The following is a 13,698-nucleotide window of genomic DNA, read 5'->3' as shown; positions in this document are numbered from 1 at the left end:
TATAAAATTCATATTTTATATTCACACGTAATATTATTATCAAATATTATATGTAAATTATTATTTATTATATTATTTTTTAGAGTTTTTATTTAATTTTTGTTCTCTCGTATTTTTATCAAAATATCTATCAATCTGTAAAATAGAGTTACCAATGTATTCCTATATTTTCATCCGAGTATGCATGTTATCTTCGACGCGCTTTCTGAAGTTGAAGCTCCATCGCCCGACATATACATACCAGAGGAATGGTCCGAAGGTGCCGAAACCATAGCTTACGATTCGGTCACTTCGCCGCCTTCTGTTGCTCTCGTCTGCGGCGCCAAGAACTGTGGCAAGACCACCTTTTCTCTCCACCTTCTCAATATTCTCCTTCAGAGGTCTGATGCAAAGTCTCTTCTTTTATACCTCGAATTTTCTGAAACGCCGTTGTGTTTCTTTGGTGTTTAACAGTAGTGTTGCCTTTTCGTGTTGATGGGAAGATGGGTTTTTTCTTTTTTTTTCATTTTAATCAAAGTTGTATGAAAATTGAGTAAGTACATATTCAAATGAAGAAATAACACAAATAGGTATCAAATTCTGTATGTTTGTATGCCTGGATAATGTTTGACGAATTGTTTGTTTCTAAATGTTCTTTCTTGTGTTCAATGGGAGTTGGAATTTTGTAAATTTTTATGAATAAACTGTAAATACACTTAAATATGATCTTTATGTATTAAATATTCGCCATTATTGAATGGGAATGTTTTAAATTTGAAGGTTCATCAGTTGTGTGTCTTTATGGACCCGAATGATTAACTAGGCTTATGCTATTACATGGATATGTGTTCTGTATGGCAACATCCTTTTATCGCAGAATGAAGTAGGAAAATAGAATGAAATTTAATTTTTTTGACCTCCAAAAGAGAAAGAAAATATCACCTCAATTGTGCAAATGGTTGTACCAAACTTGGTTTATTGGAGATTCTTGTTTCCTCGGATCCCAAATTATAAGATATCCAACCCTGAACCTTTTTCAGATAAATGATGCTCAAAGTTTTGCTTTATTTTGTTTCTACTTTTCTTGATAAGCAAATGGAGCATTTATTTGTTTGTTTGTTTGTTTTTTCTTTTCTTTTTTTGGTGGGTGGTGGGTTTAAACTAATGCAAAATATATGTGACAGCACAAAATTTGATCTTTATGTGTAATTTTACATGTGGCTATTCTGTAATTGGACTTCAATTTGTTTTGCATATGCAGTGATGCTTGTACATTTAATATTCCCTTAATTTCCTCTATTGGTCTCTCGGTAAATATAAAATAACTTTTTTTTATCTGAGCCTGTGCATAGATCAAAGGGATAAATCAGTGGGTGATTTGGTTTGTTTTTACATGTATTTTATAGATAATGTTTCTGGTTTGGGTCTGATTTTGTGTGTGATAGCAACATGTTTTCATAGACTAGACCCTTTAAAATGTCTTTTTCTCTTTGGTTTGCAGATATCAAAAAGTAGCTTATTTGGATACAGATGTTGGCCAGACTGAGTTTACTCCTCCTGGATTTCTATCCCTCACTGTAATTGACCAACTTACTCCAGGTACTCATTTATGATTCTACCTTCGCAACAATCTGGTCAACATACTGCTTTAGTTAAAAAATTTCCTGAGTTTCTCTTTACAGTGGCTTGGTTTTCTTTGTTCTGTTTTCTAATAATTCTTTAACTATTAGATTTGACAATCCCATGCCTCAAGACGCCAGAGAGGCATGCAATCCTAAACTCTGATCTTGCTAGTTATGGATTCTACTCTATATTTGAAGAATTCATGAAATTGTATTTTTGTTTTTTTATCAGAAACAACAAATGCATTTTTTGATTGGAAATTGCTTTAGGGGACTGATTTCAAGAACTTTGTTATATTAAAAGACTTACGGTTTGATCTTAAAACTGTATCTAAATGGAAAATATTGTTTGCTTCAACATTATCAAGACTAAATGGACACTCTGTGATGAGTGATGAGGAGTGGGATAAAATGGATTTCAAGGCTTTTCAGAGTGGGAAAAAGGGAATCACGTGGTTTAATGAACCATTCTGGATGAGGGGCTCATGTGAACTTATGAACCATTCTGGATGAGAATGGATGATGATAAGTTTGAAAATTTCTGGTTGAAGTAGTCTAATGTTATAGCAAATTTACAGCAATAAAATATGGTTATTCAGTGGATTGTGATTTATATTGCCTACAGTTGCTAGCTTGTTATAGTCTGTTGGTCTATGGGGATTTTTATGAAATGAATCCATCACTGCTGGATGCAAAACCATGGTTCCAGTGCAAGAAGATGATATGTGATGAATAATTGCAAGAACTTGCCCGGCAAGAAGATTTTACTTCAGCTTGCTGGGATAAGGTAATTTTTTTAGAATGTGGTTTTTAATTGAAGGTGATTTTAGGAATTATAGAATCGCCACTTTTGATGTGGATGATTTTTATTTTTTATTTTTAAATTAGGTTTTAGTCTGAACTTCAGATGCACAGATGGAATTTTACTTCAAAGTTTTAGTAATGAATCTTAACCCAGAAAGATTTGTTCTGCTGAATATGACATGGGATGCAGCCACATCAAATATAGATACGTGAATTTTGATCTCTAAATGTTACTTGTGACCTATTACATGCTCTGTCTACAAAAGGTGGACTCTTGTATAGTTGTATCTAATGTGATCTCTGACAGTTCAATCTTTACTTCTCTTAGATGCTATTTTTTTGGTGACATTTCTTCAAAAAGGGACCCAACAGCGTACTTGAATTATATATTTGCACTGTATGATTACTATCGAAGGGAGTACTGCATGCTCAAGGGCAGCAAAAAGCCTGTTAAAACAGAGTTGCCCCTTGTTGTTAATACACCTGGATGGGTAAAAGGTGAGCTTACTTTTTCTATATCCCTTTTCTACCATATAATATGGGCTAGTTTACTTCAAACTTATATTAGTTCTTTGCTGGATACTACTCTCTTTGTGTGTGTCATTTGATTCAATTTTATGCTCCCCTGTTCCTCTTGCCCAGGTATTGGTCAGGACATACTGGTGGATGTGTTAAAATATATTGCTCCTACCCATGTAGTTAAGATAAACATTTCTGCTGAGGGTAAGAATCTTCCATCTGGAGCATTCTGGTTGGATGAGGATCATAAAGAGTCAGTGAATCTAATTGAGGTCAGTTCAGCTCATCAGGACTCTTTTAAGAGATCATAAGTTCTTATCTTTCTCCTTTTTTGCTCTGAAACTATTGAACTACGAAAGCAGTTTTCCTCCCTTTTTATAGTCTTTCATGATTTTCCTTTTTATTTTTACTGCATAGAATTCTAGATCACTATAGGTGGTGAACATGAACTGCTTCAGATATTTTGGCATTTCTTCTCTTTACTTGACAATCTCTTAGTTCAATGTCAAATTCTATTTGTCCATTTCTAGAGTTCTAATTTATTAATATTGGGAAAAATGATCACCTACATCAAGAAGCAACTTATACTGAGGGCATTAATTTAAAAGACAAGCAATTAATCAATTTATCATCTCCTACATTTTAGTAAGGAACTGTAGCTACGTATTAGCTGCTTGAAGAATTGTTGCTTCTGAATCCCAATTTTAATCTTTTTTCTGATTAAAGTCATTTCAATATTTGGTATTGAGTGAAAGTTAATTTCATAAGCAGCATATATTTTAATTTGCTAGAACCAGAAGAAATGGAATTTTCTGAAAGATTTAATTGTTATTTCTTACAGCTCTTCTCCATTATGTTTTCCAGGGTCTTAGTACAAAAAGATGCAGGCCTTTTACGGGATTTACGAATAATGGCTTATTTCAGGCAGTGTTTTCCAAGTAACTTGAATATCACAACAATCAAAGAACTTGCACATGCATTGGCCTCTCACCCTCCTTATGAAATTCCCATATCGAGTATCAAGATTAAGCATCTCCATTGCCAGGTTGGTGTGATACATCGACATGAAGTTTCTAACATAGTTTTCAAAAGGCAATCTTTTCAGCACATATTGCATCAATACCCTCTTTGATATTATACTCCATTCCTGTTGACATTTCAGAGGCAGAAGTCAATCAGTATAATACTCTGCTCATTATTTTTTTTTTCTGCAGCATTATTTTTACGTTTCCATCCCCTTTTAGTAATATAACACCTTTTCAAAAATTATATGCTTGGTCCCAAGTACTGAAATTCTGTACAGTTTGAATGCAACCATTGTTGGCTTGGCAGTTAGTTCTGAAGATTCTGAAAATTTATCTCCATGCATTGGCCTTGGTAAGTTTTTTGCTACAATATCTAACCTGTGTTCAATTCATTGTTTCTGCTTTGCCATATAATTCTTGTACTATTTTGCAGAAGCAATGATTGTTTTGATTATTATTCCAGTTTTTAAATTTTTTGAGTCTTTCAAAGAAATTTAAAGATTTTGACCATTGAAAGCCAAGTGCTTATCGGGTGACTATAGTATAAGTCATAAGAGATTTCTTGGTAGTAATTTGAGAAATATAGATAATGATGTGGATCATTAGCACAATGAATTGCATATAGAATTTTTTTCTGAAAGATATGTTCTTATATTTTTCTTTTGCCTGCTGCTTTTGAGATCCAGGAATTGTAAGAGGCATCGACACATTCAAACGTTTACTCCATGTGCTTACACCTGTTCCACAAAAGCGCTCTGGAAATGCTAATTATTTTCCATCAAATTCTCTTCATAACTTTACATATTTTGGTTAAAATTATTTCTTTGCAGACTGGTGGATGTACCACTGCAAATTATATGTGGGACCTGATGCAAGCTCGCAAAATTATCCCTTCATTTCCAGCCGTGGAAGCATACTACAATGGCCTGAAAGCGAGTCTTCCTGCCCTGATAATCCATGAAAAAAAAATTTCACTTGTGACCCTGAAATAATTCAGCTCAAGTCAGGGAACTGGACTCGGGCTTTGTGCATTGAAATTTCCTGATAGAAGCTAATGAATCCTACAAAAATGGCCCTGGATTGTGTTATAGTGAATAGCAGCATCACAATGCTAGAAACTGAAATGACTGACAGGGTTAGAAAACATTCATCAAGTGATCTTTCCAGTGGTTCCTTAATGTGCTTGGATTTTTTAATTTTCTAATTATCTGCATTTCTCACAATTCATTTTTTCCAGGAACGTGAAATACCTGAAGATGATGCAAGACTCTTACTAGTTTCTCGGGCTTATGACAACCAACGCCTAAGATTTGGAACTGGTCCAGGACGACCTTAGTTGGAAGTTGGAACATCAAGGAAAGCATCTTCTGGGAATGTTGTTTTTTATTTTTTTATTAAAAAATTCGAAGGGAATAATTACTTTGGAAATTGCTGTTGGAAGAACTAACTTTCATTGTATTAGATTTTTATTTTTATTTTTTATTTTTTATTTTTTATTTATATATATTTTTTATGATTTTGTGTAGTGACTTGAATAACGATCTTGGATTTTTAATCGAATAATAAGTTACTATCTAAAAAGAATTTTAGACCAAAAATAGAACAAAACAAAATTACCAACATACTCATTGTTATTATAAAAGTTATACTAAGACCTTATAAAAAAAATCATTTATAAATAAATTAAAATAAATATTTATTGTTAAAAATTAAATTAATAATCTATCAAATAATAACTAAAAATTGTATTATTAAATTTTATTATAATTTCCATTTTGTATGGAGAATATTAGATGAAACTTTGAAAGTATTTTTTGAAAAAAAAATTAAAAGAAGATAAATATATAAAATTTAAGAGTATAAAAAATGTGAAGAAATTGTTAACGGATTAATATGCCTAAGTAATATCAACACTATTGGAAGTGGAAATTTTTTTAAAAAAAAATTGGAAATTAAAATTAAAAGACAATTCCCCACATTCCTCGTACCTCCCGAATATTTAAGTATTTTAATTTATTTTTCATAAATTCCATCAATCTTAGTGTATATAAACAATATCATAACTATTTGAAGTGAAAAAAATAAAATAACTCGTACCCTTCATAATTTTTAAGTATTTCCAAGTTTTAATTTTTTATGCATAATTTCAATCTATTCTAGTGTAATTAGTACATTTTAAACAATATCATAATTATTAAAAGTAAGAAAAAAAAAATTAAATTTTCAAAAAAGTGAAAATTTTGGAGGATGCTAAAAATATAAGGATTCTTTATATTTTTCGTATCTTCCCTGATTTTTAAGTATTTTGAAATTTTATTTTTATTTTTTCCATAATTTCCATATTTTTAATCAAATTTACATACATACGTCAATTTTTTTAAAAATAATAACAAGAAAAACAATTGAAACTAATTTTATAAAAATACTCAAACAAATTTTCTAATTTTCTATTTTCCTAAAACTATTCTTTATTTTTTCTTTCAAAAACATATTCAGGTAATTCAGGTCATTTTAATTAGATTAACATGTGAAATTAACCATTAAATATACCTTTAAAAGTATTAAGAAAATAAAACCGTATTAATGAAAAAACATTATTCATTAAGCTTAATCAGTAATTAATTTAAATTAATTAATGATTCACATTTTCAAGAAATTAAATTTTATTCTAAATAAAATAAATTATTATTTCAATTAAACTAAAATGAGACGTAATTTATTAAAAGTAACTTCAAAATGAAAAATATAATAATAATTTTAATAGGACTCTAAAATCCTATAAATAAGAGTAGGTGTGGAAAACTAGACTCAATTTCAAGTCATTATAGTTGTGTCCCGTACCTGGTCTTGATTCCTAGTTAGTTATGCCGATCTTGGTTGGTCCTAGATGTAGTATTCTGCGGCAGCCTGATCTTGTTGCCGATGGTGAGGATGATGAAGGGCTGCTGTGGGATGTGTTCTTCATGGAGTTTCATGTTAGAGATGCGGTCTTAAACTACTGGCTGGAAGATGATAGTCCTATAAGACTACGTGATGTGAACACGATCGGTCCTATGAGAAGGAGGTTGTTTGTGGTTAGGCGTGATCAGTTATTAAGAAGCCATAGTCTTGCCTTCGAACAGGTATCTCTCCTGCTTTTTCTTATGGGTATACCTTCAATCTTGCATGCATCATTCGTGCAAGAGATACGCTCCGGTGCTGTTTTGTTGGCGAATGAAACCACCAACATCGGTCGTCGCATAATTCCTATGGTGGTGGACATTGATATGTGGTATATGGGCGAGGAAGAGGAAGAGGAAGAGGAAGAAGATGAAGATGAATTAGATGAGATTATGGCTGAGGTTATGACGTCTTCATTGAATGATGTGATCGACTTGTCTATGCCTGCAACTAGAGCTTCCATTGAGGCACTTGAGAAGATCAAGTTTGAGGATGTAAATTCGACAGACAAGTGTATAATATGCCTAGAAGAGTTTGCGACGGAATCGGAAGTTAGTCGGATGCCATGTTCGCATGTTTATCACGAAGATTGCATTATAGAATGGTTGGAGAGGAGTCAGATGTGTCCCTTGTGCCGCTTCAAGATGCCTGCCATCTCAAGTTGAGGATTTTTACGCAAGATACTTATATAATACTTTGAACAATTCCTTCTTGTATTTTGTTAGAATGAAATGAGAATTTTTTTGAGTCGATTTGTTATATCATCATTTATTTTATGTTATTCAATAAATTAAATGAATTATAATTTTAATATTAAATATATTTTAAAATTAGATATATTATATTCAAATGTCACAATATTATTATTGAATAATATTTTATGTGACTTAATAATAAATATGTACTTATAAAATTCATATTTTATATTTACACATAATATTATTATCAAATATGATAAATTATATCATATGTAAATTATTTTTATTATATTATTTTTTAGAGTTTTTCCCAATAATTTTATGAGTTTTTATTAATTTTTGTTCTCTCGTATTTTTATCAAAATATCTATCAATCTGTAAAATAGAGTTACCGATGTATTCCTATATTTTCATCCGAGTATGCATGTTATCTTCTACGCACTTTCTGAAGTTGAAGCTCCATCGCCCGACATATGCATACCAGAGGATGTTGACGAAAATTGGATACAATGGAGAAAAGAAATACTCTCAAACACTCACTTTGATACAATAAAACTCTCAAAGTTGCAAAATAAGAACAAGAAGAAGAAGAACACAAGAAAGACTCAAACAAGTTCTTGGAACTTTGTCCAAAGACTTTATTTCCTCCCACTTCTAGAAATCTTTAGGGAACTAATGGAAATAGTTTTGGGATTGATCAAGCCTTTTCACTTTTCTGCATAAGATTTCAAAAGAAGAAAAGTCATATATATAGCACTCTTAGGGTTGAAAAAAGGTTACAAGGATGAGAAAAAACCCATTGTCTTCCTCAATCTCTTCATCTTTGTAACATTCAAAAATTAAATCATATGTTTAATTCACACATTAAACATGATTTAATCTCAAATGTGTAACTCTCTTACACTTAACCTCTTAAGTTTTGTAAAGTTACAAAGATGAGAAGACTCATTGTCTTCCTTAACCTTTCAAGTTTTGTAACATTTCAAAACTTAATCATATGTGTAAATACCTCTTAAGTTTTGTAAAGTTACAAAGATGAGAAGACTCATTGTCTTCATTAACCTTTCAAGTTTTGTAACATTTCAAAACTTAATCATGTGTTTAATTTACACTTTAAAAGTGTAACCCTTCTTACACTTTATTTTCAAAGGTTATTTTTCAAAAGTGTAACTCTTCTTACACTTTATTTTTAACCAACAATATATATATTTATATAAATATAACAGAGGAATGGTCCGAAGGTGCCGAAACCATAGCTTACGATTCGGTCACTTCGCCGCCTTCTGTTGCTCTCGTCTGCGGCGCCAAGAACTGTGGCAAGACCACCTTTTCTCGCCACCTTCTCAATATTCTCCTTCAGAGGTCTGATGCAAAGTCTCTTCTTTTATACCTCGAATTTTCTGAAACGCCGTTGTGTTTCTTTGGTGTTTGACACTAGTGTTGCCTTTTCGTGTTGATGGGAAGATGGGTTTTTTCTTTTTTTTCTTTTTTTTTTCTTTTTAATCAAAGTTGTATGAAAATTGAGTAAGTACATATTCAAATGAAGAAATAACACAAATAGGTATCAAATTCTGTATGTTTGTATGCCTGGATAATGTTTGACGAATTGTTTGTTTCTAAATGTTCTTTCTTGTGTGCAATGGGAGTTGGAATTTTGTAAATTTTTATGAATAAACTGTAAATACACATAAATTTGATCTTTATGTGTCAAATATTCGCCATTATTGAATGGGAATGTATTAAATTTGAAGGTTCATCAGTTGTGTGTCTTTATGGACCCGAATGATTAACTAGGCTTATGCTATTACATGGATATGTGTTCTGTATGGCAACATCCTTTTATCGCAGAATGAAGTAGGAAAATAGAATGAAATTTAATTTTTTTGACCTCAAAAAGAGAAAGAAAATATCACCTCAATTGTGCAAATAGTTGTACCAAACTTGGTTTATTGGAGATTCTTGTTTCCTCGGATCCCAAATTATAAGATATCCAACCCTGAACCTTTTTCAGATAAATGATGCTCAAACAATCTGGTCAACATACTGCTTTAGTTAAAAAATTTCCTGAGTTTCTCTTTACAGTGGCTTGGTTTTCTTTGTTCTGTTTTCTAATAATTCTTTAATTATTAGATTTGACAATCCCATGCCTCAAGACGCCAGAGAGGTATGCAATCCTAAACTCTGATATTGCTCGTTATGGATTCTACTCTATATTTGAAGAATCCGTGAAAATGTATTTTTTTTTTTTTATTAGAAACGAAAAATGCATTTTTTGATTGGAAATTGCTTTAGGGAGTCCGACTTCATGAACTTTGTTATATTACAAGACTTACAATTTGATCTTAAAATGTATCTAAATGGAAAATATTGTTTGTTTCAACATTATCAAGACTACATGGACACTGTGATGAGTGATGAGGAGTGGGATAAAATGGATTTCAAGGCTTTTTGGAGTGGGAAAAAGGGAATCATGTGGTTTAATGAACCGTTCTGGATCAGGGGCTCATGTGAACTAATGAACCATTCTAGCAGAGAATGGATGATGATAAGTTTGAAAATTTCTGGTTGAAGTAGTCTAATGTTATAGCAAATTTACAGCAATAAAATATGGTTATTCAGTGGATTGTGATTTATATTGCCTACAATTGCTAGCTTGTTATAGTCTGTTGGTCTATGGGGATTTTTATGAAATGAATCCATCACTGCTGGATGCAAAACCATGGTTCCAGTGCAAGAAGATGATATGTGATGAATAATTGCAAGAACTTGCCAGACATAAAGATTTTACTTTAGCTTGCTGGGATAAGGTAATTTTTTTAGAATGTGGTTTTTAATTGAAGGTTTTTAGGAATTATAGAATCACCGCTTTTGATGTGGATGATTTTTATTTTTTATTTTTAAATTAGGTTTTAGTCTGAACTTAAGATGCACATATGGAATTTTACTTCAAAGTTTTAGTAATGAATCTTAACCCAGAAAGATTTGTTCCGCTGATTATGACATGGGATGCAGCCACATCAAATGTAGATACGTGTATTGTGATCTCTAAATGTTGCCTTTGACCTATTACATGCTCTGTCTACAAAAGGTGGACTCTTGTATAGTTGTATCTAATGTGATCTCTGACAGTTCAATCTTTACTTCTCTTAGATGCTATTTTTTTGGTGACATTTCTTCAAAAAGGGACCCAACAGCGTACTTGAATAATATATTTGCACTGTATGATTACTATCGAAGGGAGTACTGCATGCTCAAGGGCAGCAAAAAGCCTGTTAAAAGTTAAAACAGAGTTGCCCCTTGTTGTTAATACACCTGGATGGGTAAAAGGTGAGCTTACTTTTTCTATTTCCCTTTTCTACCATATAATATGGGCTAGTTTACTTCAAACTTATATTAGTTCTTTGCTGGATACTACTCTCTTTGTGTGAGTGTCATTTGATTCAATTTTATGCTCCCCTGTTCCTCTTGCCCATGTAGTTAAGATAAACATTTCTGCTGAGGGTAAGAATCTTCCATCTGGAGCATTCTGGTTGGATGAGGATCATAAAGAGTCAGTGAATCGAATTGAGGTCAGTTCAGCTCGTCAGGACTCTTTTAAGAGATCATAAGTTCTTATCTTTCTCCTTTTTTGCTCTGAAACTATTGAACTACGAAAGCAGTTTTCCTCCCTTTTTATAGTCTTTCATGATTTTCCTTTTTATTTTTACTGCATAGAATTCTAGATCACTATAGGTGGTGAACATGAACTGCTTCAGATATTTTGGCATTTCTTCTCTTTACTTGACAATCTCTTAGTTGAATGTCAAATTCTATTTGTCCATTTCTAGAGTTCTAATTTATTAATATTGGGAAAAATGATCACCTACATCAAGAAGCAACTTATACTGAGGGCATTAATTTAAAAGACAAGCAATTAATCAATTTATCATCTCCTACATTTTGGTAAGGAACTGTAGCTACGTATTAGCTGCTTGAAGAATTGTTGCTTCTGAATCCCAATTTTAATCTTTTTTCTGATTAAAGTCATTTCAATATTTGGTATTGAGTGAAAGTTAATTTCATAAGCAGCATATATTTTAATTTGCTAGAACCAGAAGAAATGGAATTTTCTGAAAGATTTAATTGTTATTTCTTACAGCTCTTCTCCATTATGTTTTCCAGGGTCTTAGTACAAAAAGATGCAGGCCTTTTACGGGATTTACGAATAATGGCTTATTTCAGGCAGTGTTTTCCAAGTAACTTGAATATCACAACAATCAAAGAACTTGCACATGCATTGGCCTCTCACCCTCCTTATGAAATTCCCATATCAAGTATCAAGATTAAGCATCTCCATTGCCAGGTTGGTATGATACATTGACATGAAGTTTGTAACATAGTTTTTAAAAGGCAATCTTTTCAGCACATGTTGCATCAATACCCTTTTTGATATTATACTCCATTCCTGTTGACATTTCAGAGGCAGAAGTGAATCAGTATAATACTCTGCTCATTATTTTTTTTTTCTGCAGCATTATTTTTACGTTTCCATCCCCTTTCAGTAATATAACACCTTTCTTTTATGGCACAAAAATTATATGCTAGGTCCCAAGTACTGAAATTCTATACAGTTTGAATGCAACCATTGTTGGCTTGGCAGTTAGTTCTGAAGATTCTGAAAATTTATCTCCATGCATTGACCTTGGTAAGTTTTTTGCTACAATGTCTGACCTATGTTCAATTCATTGTTTCTGCTTTGCCATATAATTCTTGTACTATTTTGCAGAAGCAATGATTTTGTTGATTGTTATTTTGAGTCTTTCAAAGAAATTGAGAGATTTTGACCATTGAAAGCCAAGTGCTTATCGGGTGACAATAGTATAAGTCATAAGAGATTTCTTGGTAGTAATTTGAGAAATATAGATAATGATGTAGATGCATTAGCACAATGAATTGCATATAGAAATTTTTTCAGAAAGATATGTTCTTATATTTTTCTTTTGCCTGCTGCTTTTGTGATCCAGGAATTGTAAGAGGCATCGACACATTCAAACGTTTACTCTATGTGCTTACACCCGTTCCACAAAGCGCTCTGGAAATGCTAATTATTTTCCATCAAATTCTCCTCATAACTTTACTTATTTTGGTTAAAATTATTTCTTTGCAGACTGGTGGATTTACCACTGCAAATTATATATGGGACCTGATGCAAGCTCGCAAAATTATCCCTTCGTTTCCAGCTGTGGAAGCATACTACGGTGGCCTAAAAGTGAGTCTTCCTGCCCTGATAATCCATCAAAAAAAAATTTCACTTCTTTTGTATTTTTTCTTTTTCATTTCTAGTTTGATATCAAGGGTGACCCTGAAATAATTCAGCTCAAGTCAGGGAACTGGACTCAGGCTTTGTGCATTGAAAATTCCTGATAGAAGCTAATGAATCCTACAAAAATGGCCCTGGATTATGTTATAGTGAATAGCAGCACCACAATACTAGAAACTGAAATGACTTACACAGTTAGAAAACATTCATCAAGTGATCGATCTTTCCAGTGGTTCCTTAATGTGCTTGGATTTTTTGTCTTACTAAATGCCTGTATTCAGATTTTTTAATTTTCTACTTATCTGCATTTCTCACAATTCCTTTTTTCCAGGAACGTGAAATACCTGAAGATGATGCAAGACTCTTACTAGTTTCTCGGGCTTTTGACAACCAACGCCTAAGATTTGGAACTGGTCCAGGACGACCTTAGTTGGAAGTTGGAACATCAAGGAAAGCATCTTCTGGGACTGTTTTTTTTATTTTTTTATTAAAAAAAATCGAAGGGAATAATTACTTTGGAAATTGCTGTTGGCAGAACTAACTTTCATTGTATTAGATTTTTATTTTTATTTTATTTTTTATGATTTTGTGCAGTGGCATGAATAACAATTTTGGATTTTTAACGAAGAATAGGTGGTGTTTGTTTTTTTACTTAATTCTAAATAAAACATTAATGCTTAATAGTATTAAATATTAAGTTGTTTGTTTTTGTAGTATTTTATTTCTATTAAGTATTAAAAAGTAAAGAAAAATCAATATGTTATTTTTTCTATTTAGAAAAAAAACTATATATTGGCTTCTTCCATTTAGTA

The 13,698-nt window shown here is 32.0% G+C and overlaps 1 protein-coding gene across 1 annotated transcript; it reads left to right on the top strand.

Annotated features, from left to right (window-relative positions):
- The first annotated feature begins 180 nt into the window (after nucleotides 1-180).
- Nucleotides 181-13,467, top strand: LOC117904123 (polynucleotide 5'-hydroxyl-kinase NOL9-like). Its single transcript, XM_034816640.1, has 10 exons — nucleotides 181-380; nucleotides 1,481-1,578; nucleotides 1,710-1,743; nucleotides 2,734-2,903; nucleotides 3,048-3,115; nucleotides 11,076-11,191; nucleotides 11,749-11,929; nucleotides 12,172-12,271; nucleotides 12,591-12,835; nucleotides 13,218-13,467. Exons 1-10 carry the CDS (start codon nucleotides 181-183, stop codon nucleotides 13,314-13,316), a joined length of 1,311 nt encoding a protein of 436 aa, XP_034672531.1. The 3' UTR covers nucleotides 13,317-13,467.
- Nucleotides 13,468-13,698: the final 231 nt, after the last annotated feature.

Source organism: Vitis riparia, chromosome 17, assembly GCF_004353265.1.
Source record: "Vitis riparia cultivar Riparia Gloire de Montpellier isolate 1030 chromosome 17, EGFV_Vit.rip_1.0, whole genome shotgun sequence".
Taxonomy (NCBI): domain Eukaryota; kingdom Viridiplantae; phylum Streptophyta; class Magnoliopsida; order Vitales; family Vitaceae; genus Vitis; species Vitis riparia.
Note: the sequence above shows the minus strand (reverse complement) of the source record. Positions and strands in the feature narration are given on the sequence as shown.